Source organism: Prunus persica, chromosome G1, assembly GCF_000346465.2.
Source record: "Prunus persica cultivar Lovell chromosome G1, Prunus_persica_NCBIv2, whole genome shotgun sequence".
In the NCBI taxonomy this organism is placed as follows: Eukaryota; Viridiplantae; Streptophyta; class Magnoliopsida; order Rosales; family Rosaceae; genus Prunus; species Prunus persica.
The window spans coordinates 40,606,386-40,626,153 of NC_034009.1; the positions used below are offsets into that span (position 1 = coordinate 40,606,386).

Here is a 19,768-nt window from a genome sequence, read left to right on the forward strand (position 1 = left end):
AATATTTTGTGGATAATTGGTATAAATTTTGTGTTGTTTAGATTTATTGGATGTTTCATTTATGAATTTTTTGTGGTTAATTGGTATAAATTTGGTGTTGTTTAGATTTATTGGATGTTTCATGTATGAATTTTTTGTGGTTAATTGGTATAAATTTGGTGTTGTTTAGATTTATTGGATGTTTCATTTATGAATTTTTTGTGGTTAATTGGTATAAATTTGGTGTTCTCTTGAATTGATTTTAGTTATTATTTTGATTAATTTATGTAGAATTATGGAAAGATTTTTTAAGAGAAAGTCATCATTGGGTAGTTCGGATAGTGTGGGAAGTTCAAAAACTTCAAGTTCAAGACAAAGTGAGTTAGATGAGGTTTTGGCTAATCTTCAGGCAGACCCGGGACTAAGAATTCGTATGATTGAGTATGATGCTAATATTAGAGATGAGGTTCGAAGAGCATATCTACAAAAAGGACCTTGTCAACCTAGAGGTCATTCTTTCCCACAAAGTAATATCTCAGGACTTAATCGACGCTTCATTCCCCAATGGTTTGATGAATTTGATTGGTTGGAGTATAGTGTATCTAAAGATGCTGCATTTTGTCTTTATTGCTATCTCTTTAAATCCAATTTTGAACAAGTGGGTAGTGAAGCCTTCACTGGAGCAGGGTTTAAGAATTGGAAGAAAGGGAGAGAAAGAATGAAGGTGCATGTTGGACCGGTTGGTAGTGTTCATAATAAAGCTAGAGAAGCCGCTACAAATTTGATGAATCAAAATGCACATATTGAAACGGCTGTGAGCAAACACTCTGAACAAGCTCGTGTGGCATATCGAAGATGCTTAATTGCATCAATCAAGTGCACTAAGTTTCTATTGAGACAAGGTCTTTCTTTTCGTGGAAATGATGAAAGTGCCACTTCAAGCAATAGGGGAAATTACTTGGAGTTATTGCAATTCCTTGCAGACAATGATGAGAAAGTTAAAGAAGTTATGTTGGAAAATGCTCCGGGGAATCTCAAGTTAGTAGCTCCAAAGATTCAAAAAGATATTGTGAATGCATGTGCCGGGGAAACACTTGATGTCATCATGAGTGGTTTAAAAGATAGATTCTTTTCTATATTGGTGGATGAAGCACGCGATATTTCTGTGAAAGAGCAAATGGCTATGGTGTTGCGTTATGTGGATGACAAAGGGCATGTAATTGAGAGGTTTGTGGGGGTTCAACATGTTACCGACACCACTTCAAGTACACTAAAGGATGCCATTGACATATTCTTTTCTTCCAATGGTTTGAGCTTTTCCAAGTTACGAGGACAAGGTTATGATGGAGCTAGCAATATGAGAGGTGAGTTGAATGGCCTTAAAACAAAGATTTTGAGAGAACAACCTTGTGCCTACTATGTTCATTGCTTTGCTCATCAACTTCAACTAGCACTTGTTGCCGTAGCAAAGAAGAATATTGATATTGCCTCTTTCTTCACAACCACTAATAGTGTGGTTAACCATGTTGGAGCATCGTGTAAGCGGCGTGATGCACTTAGAGCACAACTCCAAGAAGAACTTGTGATAGCTTTTGAAAATGATTGTCTTATAACGGGGCGAGGTTTGCATCAAGAAACAAGTCTCATACGTGCCGGTGACACACGATGGAGCTCACATTACGGTACCATTATTAGCATCATTTCTATGTTTTCATCTGTGATTCATGTGCTTCAAATGATTATTGATGATAATCCCAATGATAGTGCCGGTGAAGCAAATAAGATTCAAAGGGAAATGCTTACTTTTCAGTTTGTGTTTCACCTATTCTTAATGAAGGCTATATTGGGACTCACAAATGATGTGTCACAAGCATTGCAAAAGAAAGATCAAGAAATTGTGAATGCAATGGCTTTGGTGAAATCATGCAAGGAAAAACTACATTGGATGAGGAATAATGGGTTTGATGCATTGGTTGAAGAGGTGTCTTCATTTTGTGACAAACATCATATTGATGTTCCTACCATGGATGAGCCCTTCATACTTCCAGGGAGGTCAAGGCGTAATGCTCCAATAAAGACAAATCGTCATCATTATCGTGTGGAGCTCTTTATTTATGTCATTGACGAGCAACTTACGGAGTTAGATGATCGTTTTAATGAGGTAAATACTGAGTTGCTTATTTGTTTGGCATGTTTGAGTCCAAATGATTCATTTGTAGCTTTTGATAAACAAAAGTTACTTCGTCTTGCTCAATTTTATCCTCAAGACTTTTCTTATGGGGATCTTTTGGCACTTGATGATCAACTTGAGCTTTATATTCATTATGTGAGTTCGAGTAGTGATTTCTCTGACTTGCACGGGATTGGTGATCTTGCAAAAAAAATGGTGGAGACAAGGATGCATCGAGCATTCAATTATGTGTATTTGCTTATTACATTGGCTCTAGTTTTACCGGTTGCTACTGCTTCAGTCGAGAGGGCATTCTCCGTCATGAATATTATCAAAGGTCCACTTCGGAACAAAATGGGAGATCAATGGTTGAGTGATAGCTTGCTTGTTTATGTTGAGAATGATGTTTTTGATTGTATTGAAAATGAAGCTATAATGCTACGTTTTCAAAATATGAAACCTCGTCGTGGCCAATTGTAATTTGTAATGTTGTTTTTTTACATGAATTATGAATGAATGTACTCTAGTTTTATTTTCAATGTTATTTTAATCTTTCAAAAAAAAAATAAACTTTTACACTATGACCCCACGACACAAAATTCCTGGGTCCGTCCCTGAACACATGCATGAATTAATTAATCTCTACAAATTTCGATTTGAACACATGAATTAGGAACATGGTTAGCCACAATTAAGCAATTGATTTTGATCACCCAGATAAAACAAGAAAAGAAAAAGAGGAAGAAATAAATAATTAAAACTTTAATTCCGACAAGTAGGGAAAAGAAAACATATCTATTATTAGTACATGGCCTTTTTTTTTTTAAAGTATATTGCATCAAACTCTGATACATGACCACTATGGCTATGGGGTCATTTGGTTATTTGGACTCTTTTTTTGGTTCAACAGAGCCACAGATACAAGAAAGAGAAGAGGCCACCGATTGGATAAAGGAATCAAACATCATCTTTATCACTGACCTCCTCTTTGCTGGAATTACAGATGCAATCTCTGGTTTTTCACAACATGTTGTTGTGTTGCTCTTCCCCAAGACCACCCCCTCAATTGCAGTTGGGTTCTTCTTCTTCATTGCCTTCTTCTTTGGCTCATGCTCTGGCTCTGTGTTGATTGCTGCCATTTCCTCACTTGGGGTTGCTCTGTTTTACCACCAATTTTTGGGCTCTGGTTTGTAAGCCTGCATCACTAGTAGTGTTTATGTGTTTGATGAGTTGCAAGAACTTGAGGCCTTGAGCTTCTATTTATAAGCTGTTTATACCGAAATCAACAGCCAATAAGAGCAAGACACGTGGACAAAAGAGACCATCGACAGGGAAGCCCTCAGCATAAAATCGCCCTTTGGGCACGTGGAGCATCCACAGTGAATGCTAACAGTCCCACATAAAAATTCTACACAACTTGCACACCTCCCAAGACTTATAAAAAGGGGCACAAGTCCCAAAATGGAGATAATCAGAACTTTCGGCATACTAGTCATCGATCTGTCTATTTCATTTACTAAATCCGTATTTACTTAAGCATTGAAAAGCCTTCGGCCAGTACCACACTGGTGCCTTAGGCCTTACTGAGCTTCTCTTATCTTATAGATCAGGCACTCTTGCCGAGGCCCAGAGCATTCCGAATGTCCAGACATCACTAAGTTGAGTCCAAAAATGTCGAATCACTTTTTTACATCAACATAAGCAATTAAGCATGTTAGATCATCTTCAGTCATATGACTAAATGTAGTCATAGGGCACTGTCTTAATTTCCAATTTCCAATAAAAACAAAATCACAGTACCAAGCTCCAACAACAATCAAATTTAAAAACTGGGACAACAGAAAGAGAAGAGAAATTGTTGTAAAGCTTTGGCGTCTTCAGGCCACTCTTCTAACTAAAGTGCTTTGTTGCAGTCTTGCATGTGCCTAATAAGAACGAGAATATTATAATTCCTTGTCTGTAATGAAGGACCCACTTGAACAATTTTTTTCCATTTCTGATACTATAATTAAGACATTTGGAAGGGTGGGTTATGGTAAATTACCTTTCAGGCATGAAAAGAGCTGATAATTACTTGTTTTAAGATGATAAATTAAATTAAACCAAAGCTTTTTAAGTTTCATTCTTTTTGTTTTATGCCGTTAGTTCCTTTTGGCATAATAATTTTTTTGAGAGACCTTTTGACGTGAGAATTAAGAATCTGATATTGATTCATCATTCTCCTCTCTTTGAAATATGAGGTTTGTGGGGTCTTCAACTGTTTTCCCTATGATCAGCTATGGGGCATGCATATCATGGGTTTCATTCCTCTTCCATACAAACTCATGATCATTTTGTCATATCAAACTATGTGAACAATAGAGAAATTTTAAAGCAAAAAACTCAAAGTGCTTCATAATTCATCAAAATTAAAAGCAAAAAGATACACGCGAACGAGTACATAGTTCAGTAGTAAGAATATTTGTCTTCAGATTAGTAGTTTCACGTTAAAACCTCAATAGCACCTCCCCTCAACATGTATTAAAAAAAGCTAAAAAAGATACACAAATTGATGGATCCTGCATCCTGATGAATCCAAAAGAGAAAACAATAGAAGGGCAAAAACAAAATAGAAGAAGAAAGTGAGTATGTGGGTGTGGGGTGATAAATTAACAGAACAGAAAAGGTGACTTCTTTCAAGGCATGGATTTGATTCGACTTTCCAATTCACAATGGAACTATCTGCTTGCATTTCTTGGAATTTAGCATTCTGGGTTGTGAAAGGCAGGGGCTTTTGGTCATGGTGGTGGTGGCTGAGGCTCCATGGCAGAAAACAGAGCCCACCCATTTCACTATGGTATCAAAAGCCATAGTCTTCACCAACTTTCCCCTTGCAGGAAAAACACTACCCTTCTTTGGTTTGAACCAATTAGCCTCTCCCTTGGGCTTGCCTCTGATCACTTCCTCACCCACCAGCTGCTGCTCTGTCTTCTTTGTCATCTTCTTGGCTACCATTTTTCTGCTGCCTCTTGTTTGATTTCTCAATTCTCACCACTACCCCTCTTCTTTTTTAAGTGTTGGGTAAAAGGGAGGGCCAAAAGAAAGGCTCAAGTCTCTTTTTATATGAGTTGGGATTTTGGCTGTGTTGTGAACTGATGGCATTTTTGTAAATGTGTTAAGCTTCAGCCAATCAAATGGAGCCTTGGGCATTAAGCAATCTAATGGAATCAATCAGCCTTGTGACACGTGTTATATACATGGCTGTGTAGACTGTAGAAGCATAATCAAGGCCCGAGCCGTAAATTTTTGTGAGTATTTGAACCTTCCCCCATATAAAAAGGGTCATGCTAGGGAGCCCCACCCTCGACCCAACTCATGACCGCACTCTCTTCTCGAGAGTTGGTACATGAGTTGGTATCTAAAGTTGGTCTCCCTAGCATGACCCTTTTTATATGGGTAAAGATTCAAATAAAAATTCCATTGAAATCTATGAAATATAGCCGACTGGAGATCTGCTTAGATATGATATGCTAATTTTTGCTTGAACGAGTTAGGCTAATTTTTGTAAAATGAAGTGTAATGCCTAAAAATTAGTAATAAATTTCCTTTTTCCCAAATTTTACACTAAGCTAAAGTCCACCCTAGTCATAGAATAGTTCCGCCCTTGAGTATAATCGTTAATTACAATACAACAATATTTTATTTCCACATGTATTTTTGGTACGTGCCATATTTACACGTATTTAAGTGGTAAGTGAGAGGGAAAGGTGTCACTCTCAGTCTCCCTGGTTTTCAGTTTTTAACAGTCCTTGTATTTTGCTTTTGTCTTCTGATGACCTCAGAACGGTCTTCCACCCTCCACCTTTTGGTGGGTAATTCTGGCTGCTTTCGACGCTAATTGACCCAACAACAAATGAAGATAAAATCTCTAGAAGCTTGAAGTTGATGTTTCAAACTTGACTTCTTATCTGGCATGTATATGATGACAACAACCTAACCTTTTAAAGAAAACTTGTAAACTTGTAACAATTTTGATACAAACAATGGGGGTGTGGGTTTTGTTTCCATTTCTTAGGCTTTATCTTTTATTTCAAGAAAGAAAAAGGGTTTGTGATTATGACTGGCTGGGCTAAAATATTAGAGGGCCTAGCAGACCCAAAAAGAGAAGAGGGCCTATATCCTATACTGGGGTTTAATCTTGTGTCCGGGTTCAAACCATGTCTATTAGATTCGGGCGAACCAGAAATCAATGAACAAGTTGTCGCCTGCAACTGATTTGTCTGTCCCAGTGAGAGAGATGAAAATAGCTTGGAAGAACAACAAGAAGCGGCCTTTGGGCATCATATCAAAGTACCCAAATCTCCCTTTTGAGCAGCAACACGACCAACACAACAATCAAGAAGACCCAGCAAACGATCCCAATAAGAATCAAAACCATACAGAGCTCAACCAGGAAGAACACCATGAGCCACTCGACGCTCAGAGCGAGCCATCAGATTCTTCAGACGCTGCAAAACTCTTCCACTCCTTTCAAGCCGAGGGAACTAAGCTGGCCGAGGTAATAAATACCCTAAATTTGTTGTTTTGATTTTTGATTTTGCTATTATGTTATTGCAGAAGGAAAACGGAATTACCCAAGTATTGTTATCTTTTGATTTGAAGGTAGATTATGGGGTTTTTGAATGTGTTAATTTGTTTTTGATGCGATAATGGGTGGAACCCAGTTTCCCAATTTAGGCTGCCCCAAGAACAATGGTTATTAGAATTGTGGTGAAGTTTTGTAGCTGCCCAGTTGTTGAAGTAAAAATTTATGAAACAAAAGCTGAGAAATGGAAAGTTATAGCTGCCCCAATTGGTAAAACATGAATTTTTTTAGTTAATAGCTTCTTACTAGCAGATAATAATAATAATATTGTGGAAGTGGCGTGCCATATTATACTTTTGTCAATAATTTCTTGCTGGAGGAAATCATGCCAATTGCTTCTAAGAAATAGTAATACAGCCAAAAAAAGGGGGGAATCTTCTCGTTATGTACGAGTAATTATAATTATGATCATGATGTAAAGTAATGTCTGCTGATTCCTGATCTGGATGACTTAATGGCATCTTTCTCACATCAACCGATCTTTGAAGGGTGGAAAGTACCGTGAAGCATTGGGAAAATGGGAGGCCGCTCTTATGTTGATGCCTGAAAATGCTGTTTTACATGAACAGAAGGCACAAGTTTTGCTTGAACTTGGGGATGCATGGAATGCAGTAAAGGCAGCAACTCGTGCGTTTCAATTCTATCTCCCTTTGGGTTTTGCTTGTGTGTGTGTATTTGCATACATGTATGCCTTTTTCTTACTAGGTGCATATGCATGATATTGGCTTTTTTTTACTTCTCAGGCCACCATGATATATTTTGTTTCCAAGTTCATTATTTGGTTCCAAAACTTTGTGAAACCCTTTAGCTTTCTGCACTCTTTGGTCCTCATTCACTATATTATGTCCACACCTTCACACACATTTACTTTTCAAGCTCTCTTTTATGTTTAGTTTGTGCTTATTTTGATTTCTCTGGTTCAATTGTGAGTGCTTTGTTGTGCTTATATGTGGATAAAAATTGACAGGAGCCACTGAGTTGAAGCCTTCATGGGATGAGGTACGTCAGTGTTGTATTCTCTGACCTGGTTCTCACCTCAATAGGTTTTCATGTGCGAGTTCCAAGTTATGATGGTGCTCTTTCCTTTAGGAAATTTTGAAGAAGATGGACGTTTCATTTATATGCTTGTTAGAATTTTTTTTTTTCTGGTGATAATCCTTGGTACAATTAGCATTTTTATTAGTGTGAATTGTTTCTCATAAACTGGATATGTTCAGGCATGGGTTACCCTTGGCAGAGCACAGTTAAACTTTGGGGAGCCTGATAGTGCCATTGAAAGCTTCGACAGTGCATTAGCCATCAAGGTATGGTTTCAAGATATTATAATCTGTAGTTCTCAAAGATTCTTCCACTGTTTTGTGATCGCATTGTGTTTGGGCCACGGGCCTTCAATAGAGTCTGGCACTGCAATATTATGTGCTAAGCTACTAAGAACTGCAACGTCTTCATGGTTATATATAATTATTATTCCCTCAAGTAGGATTGAAGTGGATGATTGTTTTTATGTATATTAGAGAGATGAGTTTTTCTTCCACTGTTTTGTCATTGCATTGTGTTGGAGATCTGACCTCCATTGGAGTCTGGCATTTGCAACATGACGTGCTAAGCTAATATTTACACACAGAATGTAACTATATGGTACAAATCTCTATATGTTTTGTTTCGTGTTAAGAATATAAGTTGAATTTAAACTGTATGTACAGCCTGATTCTGAGGAGGCTCGAGATGACAGACATACAGCGATGCAACTGGTGAAAAGGCGAAAACAACTCCATTCATCAGGCTTAAGCCCGACAAGAAACCGTTATGCAGTTGGTGAGAAGACATGAAAACTGTTGTTGAATTGTGTATATAGTAGAGGAAAAGTGGACTTCAGCTTAGTTTTGGTTCATGCGTGAAAGTCCCTGGCAGGACAATCTACTTTCTATATAATGTTGTATCTTGTTAAATTAAATATAATTTATTGCTTGCTTTTAACAATTGCGAAACATAAAAATGTGTAGTTGTTAACAACAATACAGCTGCTTATTAAAAAAAATAAAAAAATAAAACAACACAGCTCATCAAGTCTAAGTCTACTCAACCGATAGACACGGCAATTTCTCGTAACACGAACTTCTGTACGGTGGACGTCTTGGGCAGCTCTTCCGTGAACACCACCGTCTTTGGCGCCAAGAAATGAGGCAACCTTTTCCTACAGAACTCCATTATATCCTTCTCGCCAGGAACACTGCAATCCAACCCTGCACTCTCCAAGCATACGAAAGCACAAGGCGTCGACCCCCCGAACTTGTCCTGCTTAGCCACCACAGCTGCCTCATTCACCACCGGGTTCCAGTACAACACCGACTCCATCTCCGCACTGCACACCTTTTCACCTCCGCTATTAATCACATCCTTGGACCGATCCTTGATTTCCAAATATATTTTGAGGGGTTTTTTATTATATTTTATTTTAATTATTAAAAATTTGAATTATCTTTTTATCTTTTCATCTAATTATATTTTTATCTATGTGGATGTGAACTCCACTGGCCGTCCATGTGTATGAAATTAAAAAAATATACATACCACATAATCAAAGTTAACAGACTTTTGGACGGAGTTAACGGCAGAAGGCAATGTGGATCACCAAACTATGGTCAAGGAGGGAAAGTGAACCATTTTAAGTTTTGGAGAGGTAAAGTAAGATTTGACCATGGTTTCAAGGGGCATTGGTATAAATAAGTCTAAAATAACAAACAACCTTATCAAAGCATGTACCACAAGATAAAAACACAAGACATGAAGGATGTAAGAAACTTAACATGTTATATAAACTGTTTGATTAGTTAAACTTGATAAACTTTCATCGTTTTACAACAGAAGTGTGGAGTTACTTTCTGATACCCTTCAAAAGTACGTACTTACAAAACACAAACCACCAGTATGTTCAATGGTGGCTGTTAAAATGGCCATTTTACCAAACTTCTGTATTGCTCTCTCTCAAATTGTGCACTTTAGCAAGGACCAAACTACATATACAGCCTTTAGAATCATGTCTTTTGCTAAGTTAAGTATCCAAAAGTCAGCATAATCTAGCAGAGTTAACAACCTACGAAAATGTCGCCCCTAAACAACGCAGACAAACAGAATTCTTAGCCTTGGGCGACATGCCTAGTAAATCAAAATCGTTACTCACAGAACACGTCAGTCCTGAAAACTGTCTCATTCTTTTTTACTCATCATATCTTCTTCATGATCTAGAGTCTTGACTGCATATACAAGCAACTCCATTCCCCCTCTACCTTGTCCTGATTCCCTGTCAGCTCGTTTTTCATTCAACTTCCTTGATCCTTCACTGTTCTTTTTCTGTTTCTTTTCATTCTTATCATGAGCCTTTCTTGTCCTGCGTATGACCTGAATTGCTGCACGACATTTTCTGCAAAACCATTTCCCGCTTGGAATGGCGATGCGTGGTGGGTCCATACAATAGATGTGGTACCCATGATCACAGCCATCACAAAGAACAATTATATCATCGTCTCGATCAGTGAGACAAGCTCTGCACAGACAAGAATAGCAGTACCAACAGGGACCATATGATTTTAACTCCTTAGTTGTCAGACACCTCTCATGGTAGTATTTCTTCGGGCAGTATGGATGACCACATATCTTCAACTTGTCACTTTTTTCTACCTCCATTCCACAAGTTTTGCAGATGTTCAAGTCTTTGCTCGCTTCCGAAGGTTGGATTCCATCATCTGTATTAAAATTTGAATTCTCTCCCATCTCATTGACTGTTTCTTCATCTGTAGAAACACTTTCACCTCCAACTCCATCAACTAGAGTCTTGGGCACATTCAACTTCTCACACACAACACAGTTCTCATGGGATGATCGAACGCCACTGGCAGTGCAACTCAAACAATACCAACTTTTTAGAGGAATCTCTTTGACAGCAGGCTGAATGCAGGAGATATGGTACATGTCCTCACATGAATCACATACTAGACAATCCTTCCCATCTGCCTTGCCTCCACAATGCATGCAAGTATATACACTGTGCACAGCACAATCCTCTGTTTGCTCCAGTTTAGTGTGAAAGTCAGATTCGAAGGCGTAGAACTGTTTTAAAGTGATACAAGTTAGTACCCCTTTAAACCAGCTGATCAATTCCTTAAAATAGAATCGTAAGTGTGATAAATGAAATACATTTAGTTATATTTTTTTTGGCCGGACATTAATTAGATTGATAATTACTCAAACCACCAAAATTGATTTCAGAATTCTCACTGTCAGGTGACCCCATCTCATTATAATATTAATAATTAGACAATTCACCATTTTTACATCTTCAAAATGACATCAAAATTCCAATATGCAGACAGGCTATATCCCTAGAAGTGACAATAATGCAAAAGGCAGATATGCATTAGTTGGAAAAAAAAGAAAAAGAAACAACTACTTTTAGAGTATTTTTCTTCCAGAATATAGAATGCTAGATATTCACAAAGAGTTTTATGCATGCAATTAGTAGAACTTTAATACAAACATTAGGAGTTTTCTGAAGAAAAAAATTCCTGAATTTATATATTTCCGAGGTACCAAATGCACATACAATCAGGCATTTCACCAGACGTCAGCAATTCAATTAAACACAGTTCTATGTTAAAACTAGAAAACTCTTGTACCTCATCTTTTCCACCTTCAAATGTATTTCGGACTGAACCTCCCACCTGAGATGACAGATAAGATAATTCGTTGTGAGATCAGGCTTATAACCTTATCCACAGAGTGAACATATTCTAGAACCAATAGATTTCATTAAACTAAATCCTCAGGTACTTGGACCAGACATCGCTTCAACTGAATCATCTAACCTGTTCTTTGTAAGAACTCCTTGACATGTCCGAGAGGCTTTTTGCAAGAGAAATCAAGTTAGTACCAATCCCTTGAAGCTTTCTCCATATCTGGAAAATATACAGGTTTGGAATATTATAAAATGAGACAAAAAAACAGATCACCTTCAAGGTATTTTACATGACTATAATAATGGCTCGAGTCTAGAATTCCTTGTAATACATATGTCGATTAGCCAATGTCAAACAATGCAATCAGATTAGCCAGGGAACTTGAACCACACGTCTAGCAGTATCTAAAACAAAGAAGGTAGAATATGATAAGACATTTCAGATTTTAAGACTTTCATGATTGAAACAATACCTTCAACTGAAGCCAGTTAATGAGAGCATTCTGACAATAAATATCATAATCAATTCCAATATGGTAACCATATAAAGTAGATTTACTTTTCAAGTTTTCCAAAGTTCACAAACATGCTTTGGAATCATTAACGCAATACTTGAAACATTTAAACTTGACATTACATAGTTATCACATCTACACCATGATACTAAGCAAAATCTAGACATCCAATTAATTACTATTAATAATAGATATCAGGACCACTACACTTAACATAAGACTACCCAACTTGCCTGTTGCATATCATGTGAGAATAGCATAGGCGAATGTTCATAATCCCCCTTTTTCATCCTTGAGTTTATGAGATTAAGGTCGAAAATGCTGTCAGCCTTGATTCCTTGAAAATTTTCCAACAGCAGTTTGCACAATGAAGCAAAATTTTCTGAAACTAAAACATTAAAAAAAGCACGCTGACACATTGCAGTAACTGTAGGATAGTTTGTTTTATTTGAAGATCCATTCAATATAACACCAGCTTGCCCATTGGCTGCACTATGAGGTCCATTCAAGATAGACCGCGTTGGAAAAAAACATTGATGCCTATCCGCATCATTATCACCAGATTCCTGCAAAACAACCACAAAATGAAAATGATAACAGGAAATTTAAAAATCAAATTGAACCAATAAATACGAAGGAATGGCTATAAGTCTGTAAATCAACTATCATCAGCAGAACACTTCGGCTATAAGCCAATAAATACAAACCTTAACTCTTGTGGTATGATCAATGTCTCGAAAATGTACAATTGCTTCTCGGATGCACACTTGTACACCACCTTCATCATCACCTAACGACTGATACATGCTGTCCAGTACAGCATTTCTCCAGTGCCTATCTGAGCAAGCATCTGAACTATTCGTTTGAAGATGGACTTGCTCACAAGAGTTATTCTGTATTGCTGTGTCCACAGGTTCCTTTAGACGCTGCAAAAAATCAAACATAGATTGATAAAAACAAGGACCAAAAAGTACCACTGGACAGAAAAATTTGAGGATTGAAGGGATGGAACCCGCAAATTATCTATATCTCTTTTCTCAATAACAATGTAGATTACAATACATTTGTAGCTCATCATAGCCAAATTAGCCATATTTAAAGTATCAATATCTGAACAACTAAACCGGAGCTCATCACCATTTTGATAAGCAGTATCAACTACTGTAGTTATTGGTTCAACAGAAATTCCATCAATGGAGCTCATAGCATTCAACCATTAATTTTCTAATATATTAATTCATATGTAATAGATGGTTCTGGTACTTGTTGAGCCAATATGGATCAGGAAGGAATAATCATACAAACAAGGTTTTTTTTATCAGGGCAAAAAGCTCATAATTGTTCTAGGTTCTAATCACAACTTTGAAAGCTTCAGGTCAAATAAACCCCTTAACAAAGCACAAAATTTCAATTTGCAACCAATCAATCCCCTTTCAAAATTATCCCTGTAAAATAAACCTCTTTCATTTTCCTCCTGTGGTACTAACAAATCCCCCTAAATAGCCTAATGAGCTCTCAAATGCGCTAATGAGAAGAGTACTGATGGTTACGTTTATTTGTTTATATTGCCAACCAAATTTTCATTGTTCGAGTTATAAAGAAATTTTAAATTCACTATGGATCCAAAATTCATGAGCCTTGTTATTACTGGTATCATTTATAAGCTGATTCTTCTGTTTATATTAAAAACAGCTTACCATTGCTCAGGTGTAACTCCGTTAAAATTCAACTTGAAACAGTGGGACATCAGCCAACATACTAGAATATTGCAGTCCTGGTTTCCAAATTGGCTAATTAAATAAAAAATATGGTTTTTGTCAACACAAATTTTGGCAGAGAGGAAGAGAGCTAGAGTAAGCACCTGGTCTGCCAATTGGCTCGAAGATTCTACATCAGCTCCCCCATATTCTTGTGACCTGCTATCCCAACTTGACCCTGCACGCCTCCGCCTCTTGTAAGTCCGAACAACCTCACTTGCATCTGAGCGGCCTTCGGCAAAGTTTTTACACACCCTAAATTCAAATCCATTGGCTTCACTCTTCAAGCATTGAGCTTTGTGAGTGCATTCCGTACTACCATCATTGGCTTCACTCTTCCAGGTTTGAACTTTCTCAGTGCACTCCGTACTACCACCATTGGCTTCACTCTTCCAGGATTGAACTTTCTCAGTGCACTCCGTATTACCACCATTGGCTTCACTTGTCAAGGATTGAACTTTCTCAGTGCACTCCGTACTACCACATTTGGCTTCACTCGTCAAGGATTGAACTTTCTCAGTGCACACCGTAATACCACCATTGCTTTTTCCTTCTTCAGGTTCCATTACAAAACAGAACCCTAAATTTCTCAAACGTCACAGTTTGAAAAACTAGGGTTTCACAGCAGCCACCTAGATTCCATTATCTTTAGCACTTAGCAAATTTCAGCAAACCAACAAAATAAACCAGGAAACATTCACAGCCAAAGCCGTCATAGTAAAATCCCCTACTGTTGGGTAGCCGAGAAAATATGAAACTCCAAAGTCTTAGGCTTTCAGTTGCTTTGGGTATCTTCGGGAAATGTAAAATTCGGCTAAGCTAAACCCAAGACCAAATCTTTTGACACCTTTTTGAGACGTAATCTGATGCCTAGGTCGAACACACTGAGAACCTTAAAATTACGACTTGGTTTTATTTTCTGTTCATGCATTTTCTCGTCAACCAAACAGATGACAAAATAAACAAAATATAAACATAACTTAAAGATTAAAAAAAAGCATGAGAGAGAGAGAGAGAGAGAGAGAGAGAGAGAGAGAGAGAGAGAGAGAGAGAAAGAGAACAGAGCTGACCTGATAGACAATTTGGGGGCCAAAAGAGAATCGAAACCCTAGAATCTGAGGAGCGAGGGCTGTTTGTTGTGACTTGTGAGAGACCTGGTTCAGTAGAATAAGAGACTACACTCTTATCTCAGAATTTCTAAACTTTGACAGACGCAGAAGCAACTAACTGCGACTCGGGCGGTTTTCTAATTAAATTAATTATTTGTTATAATAATATTAAATAATCAGTTTACGACGTTGTTTGGTCATCACAGCGACTTGTCGTTTCCGATATCTGAGTATGTCCAATACTAGTGTAGTACCCGTGAACAAACATATTCAGAGAGGAGTGAAGACGATATCTAAAGAAGAAGAAGAGGAAGGAAATAGAAACAGAGAGAAAATTGTAAATTCTGATTTCTGTATTTCTTAAAACTAATTCACCAGCACTGTTACACTTTATATCAGTTTATACAAAGCTTACCCGTATAACAGATCTAACTGTCTAACTAATTCTACTAACAACCCACGTGCCTTGCACACCTGATTTACTAACTGTTTAATATCACAGTTAACATTTTCCCTACCCTGTTACATCCCCTAATCGAAGATGACTACAATGTCTTGAGAATATAGGACTATGTAATCCTTTTGTGAATACATCTGCCACTTGTTCTTCTGTAGGGACATACTGTACCAGTAAGTCTTTCTTCTGAACTTTCTCTCTCACAAAATGATAGTCAATGTCCAGATGTTTGATCCTGGAATGGTAGACAGGATTAGAGCTAAGTGCTAAGGCAGATAGATTGTCACAATACATTACAGGAGGATTAGGTAGAAAGAATTTCACATCCTGCAACACCTGTCTGATCCAAGCAATATCTGCAGCAGTGTTTGCCAAGGCTCTATACTCTGCCTCTGTTGAGCTCCTGGAGACTGATCCCTGCTTTTTGGACTGCCAAGAGATGGGATTAGGTCCTAAAAACACTACAAAACCTGTGGTAGATCTCCTTGTGTTGATGTCCCCAGCCCAGTCAGCATCACTATATGCTGACAACTGCCAAGGATCACTTACTCTAGAACTGATACTCGTAAAATTGATGCCAAAACTCAGAGTACCTTGAACATATCTTAAGATTCTTTTGACTAGCAACCAATGAACATCAGTAGGATTATTCATATATTGACAGACTGTGTTTACTGCATAGGCCAAGTCAGGTCTTGTGAATGTCAAATACTGTAAAGCCCCAACAACACTTCTAAACATGGTGGGATCAGATAACAGTTCACCACAATCTGTCAAAATTTGATTATGTGGTTTACACGGAGTTGAACAGGCTCTGCATGACTGCATTCCAGCTTTATGCAACAGGTCCTTAGCATATTTCGTTTGACTCACAAACAAACCTCCTGAGGCAGGATATGTAATTTGCAATCCTAAGAAATAAGCAAGGCGCCCCATATCTTTCATTTCAAATACTGAACTCAGGTTATCAACCACACTTTGTACCAAATATGCATTAGAGCCAGTTAATATAATATCATCGACATATAGCAGCAACACGATCACATCTGAACCTTCGTGTTTCACAAACAAACTCGGATCAGAGTGGGATATTTTGAACCCCAGTGCTGGCAGATATCCTGTGAATTTAGCATTCCAAGCCCTTGGAGCTTGCTTTAGACCATATAATGATTTCTTGAGCTTACACACATACTGTGGATGAGCAGGATCTTCATACCCTTGTGGTTGACGCATAAACACCTCCTCCTCTAAATCTCCATGAAGGAAGGCATTTTTCACATCGAGTTGCCTTAGTGACCACTGATTCAAAGCAGCAAGACTTAATACCAACCGAACTGTGGTATGTCTGACGACAGGGCTAAATGTTTCCCCAAAGTCTAAACCAGGTTGTTGACTAAATCCCTGAGCAACTAGCCTAGCTTTGTACCTTGCAACAGAACCATCTGAGTTCTTCTTTATTTTATACAGCCATTTACTTCCAACTATATTTTTGTTGCCAGGATTAGGCTCTAAACTCCAAGTACCTTGGGATTGAAGAGCCTCAATTTCCTCCTGCATAGCTTGCCGCCATTCAGCCGAGTACGAGGCCACCTTATAACTACACGGTTCATCTAACTCAACACCAGCAGTTAAACAGGTGAAATAGCCTTGATAATCTTGAAACTATTTCGGCTTAACAATACCCGACTTGGATCTAGTCTGCATTGCATGAGTGTTTACTGGTTCTGGGTTAGGAGGAAGTGGAAGAGGGGAAGAGGCGTCATAAGGTATGATAGCCTGTAGTTGCTGGTCACTAAAGGCATGCTGATCATTCTCAAACTGTACAGAGGGAGATGCATCTGATATAGGTCCAATTCTAGGAATAGAATGGGCAGGTATAGAGCTGGAGCTTACGGAGACCATACCCTCAGATATATCAGGACCTGCAGAATCAGACTCTAACTGAGATGGGAGAGAAATTATAATTGGAGATGTGTTCATACCAGAAGATGAAGTGGAGGACTGCTGTGGAGTGATGGGAGGCACAAAAGGATACACAGACTCATCATGGATGACATCCCTAGAAATCACACATTTTGCAGTTGCACAATTATATCCAATAACCCCTTTATATCCAGTAGCATATCCTAGAAATACACACTTAGTTGTGCGAGGTTGTAGCTTGTGTACATTATAATGACGAAGATAAGGATATACAGCTGTACCAAAAACCCTCAATGAGTGAATACTAGGATCCTTTCCAAACAACCGAAAATATGGAGCTTGATTATCCAAGGTAGAACTTGGCATTCGATTTATTAAATAGGCAGCATGAGCAGTCGCATGAAACCAAAACTTTCCTGGTAATGAAGCTTCAGTCAACATAGTAATAGCAGTTTCGATAATATGCCTATTCTTTCGCTCGGCCATTCCATTTTGTTGAGGTGTGTATGGGCAGGACACTTGATGAAGAATACCTTTGGATGACAGAAACTTAGAAAACAAGTGGCTACTATATTCACCACCCCCATCACTCTGCAGACATTGAATAGTTGCCTTAAACTGATTCTGAACATATGCAGTGAAATGAAGAAACTTAGAAAACACCTCTGATTTATTGAATAGTGGAAAAAGCCACAAGTAACCGGTACACTCATCCAAAAACGATACAAAGTACCTATAGCCATCTAGAGACTTGAAATGGGAAGGTCCCCATACATCACTATGGATTCTAGAAAAAGGAATCCTAGTTTTAATATGAGTATCTGTAAATGGCAGCTTGTGCATTTTCCCATGAAGGCAAGAAGAGCAAATCACTTTTGAATCATCATTTAGAGACTCTAACTGTGAATTCTTAAGCATCAATTTGACGATGTCATTGGAGGGATGGCCAAGTCTTCGATGCCACAAAGAGGAACTGACTTTCTTTCCAAGAAATGCCACTGCCTTGGACTGTGATGGCAGCGTACATGGGATGGGGTAGATACCATTATGGCTCATTCCTCGAAGTAGAATTTTCCTGGTTCGTTTGTCCTGTATATAAAAACTAGAAGCATCAAAGCATATAAGACACTGATTGTCTTTGCACAACTGATGAACAGATAAGAGGTTTGCAGACAGTTTAGGCACATGAAAAACAGATGGCATATGTAAAGAAGAAGAGCTGCAAGAGAGGGATGTAGTGCCAATATTCTGAATTTTCAAACCTTCACCATTTCCCACTGTAACATGTTCTGCAGATTCACAGGGAGTAACATGATGCAATGAGGATACGTCAGCAACCATGTGATGAGATGCACCACTATCTGCAATCCAGACTTGAGTAGGGGTATAAGCGCTCTGTGCAGTCATAGCGGAGATCTTAGGAGAAGGAGGTTGTCCCTGATAGGAGTAATTGGAACGCTGGTAGCAATCAAGAGCTCCATGCCCCCTTTTGCCACAGATCTGGCATTCAATCACTGGGGCAGAGCCCTGGGCTGTAGAGGTATCATGCCTAAAATAACAGTTTGCAGCAGTATGACCCCGCTTGCAACAAATCTGACATTCAGGGACAATATTGCTCCTATGAAACGAGTTAGACCCAAATTTGGAGCCCGACATCTGAGAGGATGCAGATGCTGGTTTGCCAAATCCTCCAGTAGAGAACTTTCCTCTACCAAAACCATTAGAACTATTGGACATCAGAGAACCACTCGCCCCAGACACACCACGTGAGCTATGAAACCGATTATGAGCATTAGATGCATAACATGCAACTGTTGAACTAGAAGGAATCGGCAGTAAACCTGTATTCGTAGACAAAGGAGGAGCATACCCATTGGAAGAAGCAACCATCGAATGATATCCAGCAGCAGGATGGTGAGAAGAAAGCATAGCAGAGTGGGTCAAAATTCTTGCTTCTGCAGTTTGTTCAGCTGCAAGCAATTGAGCCCTGAAGTCCTTCAGAGAAATGGAGGAATCTCTAGCAATCAAGACAGTCTTGATCATGTCATATTCAGGAGGCAGCCCATTGAGGGCAGCAATCATGAAGTCGTCATCTGAGACCTTCACACCTGCTTGAGCAAGCTGATCCCGAATATGTTTTAACCGAAGAAGAAATCTCTCAATAGAGTCCCCCCCTTTTTGAGCGGTTTGAAGCTCGGTCTTCAAGTGATTGATGCGGGCTCGTGAAACAGAGGCATAACGGTCCACCAAATTAAGCCAGGCCTCTCGAGCCGTCTTCGTTCCGATGACATATTCCAAAGCTTCATCCGTCAGAGTGGCAATGAGCAGGCTAAGGAGAGCCTTGTCAGTCTTTAGCCATTCCTTGTAACTTGCTGTGACTTGAGAAGTTACCCTCTCTTCGTCCACGATGGCATATTTCAGAGGCTGAACTATGGAGCCATCGAAATACCCAAAAAGCTCATACCCTTGCAACACAGACTCCAATTGAAAACTCCATTTCAG

General features: G+C 38.6%; 3 protein-coding genes across 6 annotated transcripts; 2 read left to right on the forward strand and 1 right to left on the reverse strand.

Moving 5' to 3' along the window:
- LOC109947553 (zinc finger MYM-type protein 1-like) lies at positions 275–2,629 on the forward strand. Its single transcript, XM_020557993.1, has one exon. The coding sequence runs from the start codon at positions 275–277 to the stop codon at positions 2,627–2,629; it is 2,355 nt and encodes a 784-aa protein (XP_020413582.1).
- Positions 6,171–8,811, forward strand: LOC18788152 (tetratricopeptide repeat protein 33). Its single transcript, XM_007226041.2, has 5 exons — positions 6,171–6,686; positions 7,262–7,400; positions 7,741–7,772; positions 7,991–8,077; positions 8,477–8,811. Exons 1-5 carry the CDS (start codon positions 6,378–6,380, stop codon positions 8,600–8,602), a joined length of 693 nt encoding a protein of 230 aa, XP_007226103.1. The 5' UTR covers positions 6,171–6,377; the 3' UTR covers positions 8,603–8,811.
- On the reverse strand, positions 9,566–14,980 carry LOC18792452 (PHD finger protein EHD3). 4 transcript variants are annotated; one of them, XM_020567438.1, is made up of 7 exons: positions 14,848–14,980; positions 13,882–14,409; positions 12,728–12,946; positions 12,254–12,586; positions 11,636–11,725; positions 11,447–11,491; positions 9,566–10,880 (listed from the first exon to the last, which is right to left on the reverse strand). In XM_020567438.1, exons 2-7 carry the CDS (start codon positions 14,341–14,343, stop codon positions 9,981–9,983), a joined length of 2,049 nt encoding a protein of 682 aa, XP_020423027.1. In that variant the 5' UTR covers positions 14,344–14,409; positions 14,848–14,980; the 3' UTR covers positions 9,566–9,980. The 4 variants fall into 4 exon arrangements, with proteins under 4 accessions (XP_020423027.1, XP_020423038.1, XP_020423035.1 ...); XM_020567449.1 differs by having other exon boundaries at positions 13,882–14,423; XM_020567446.1 differs by having other exon boundaries at positions 13,882–14,669.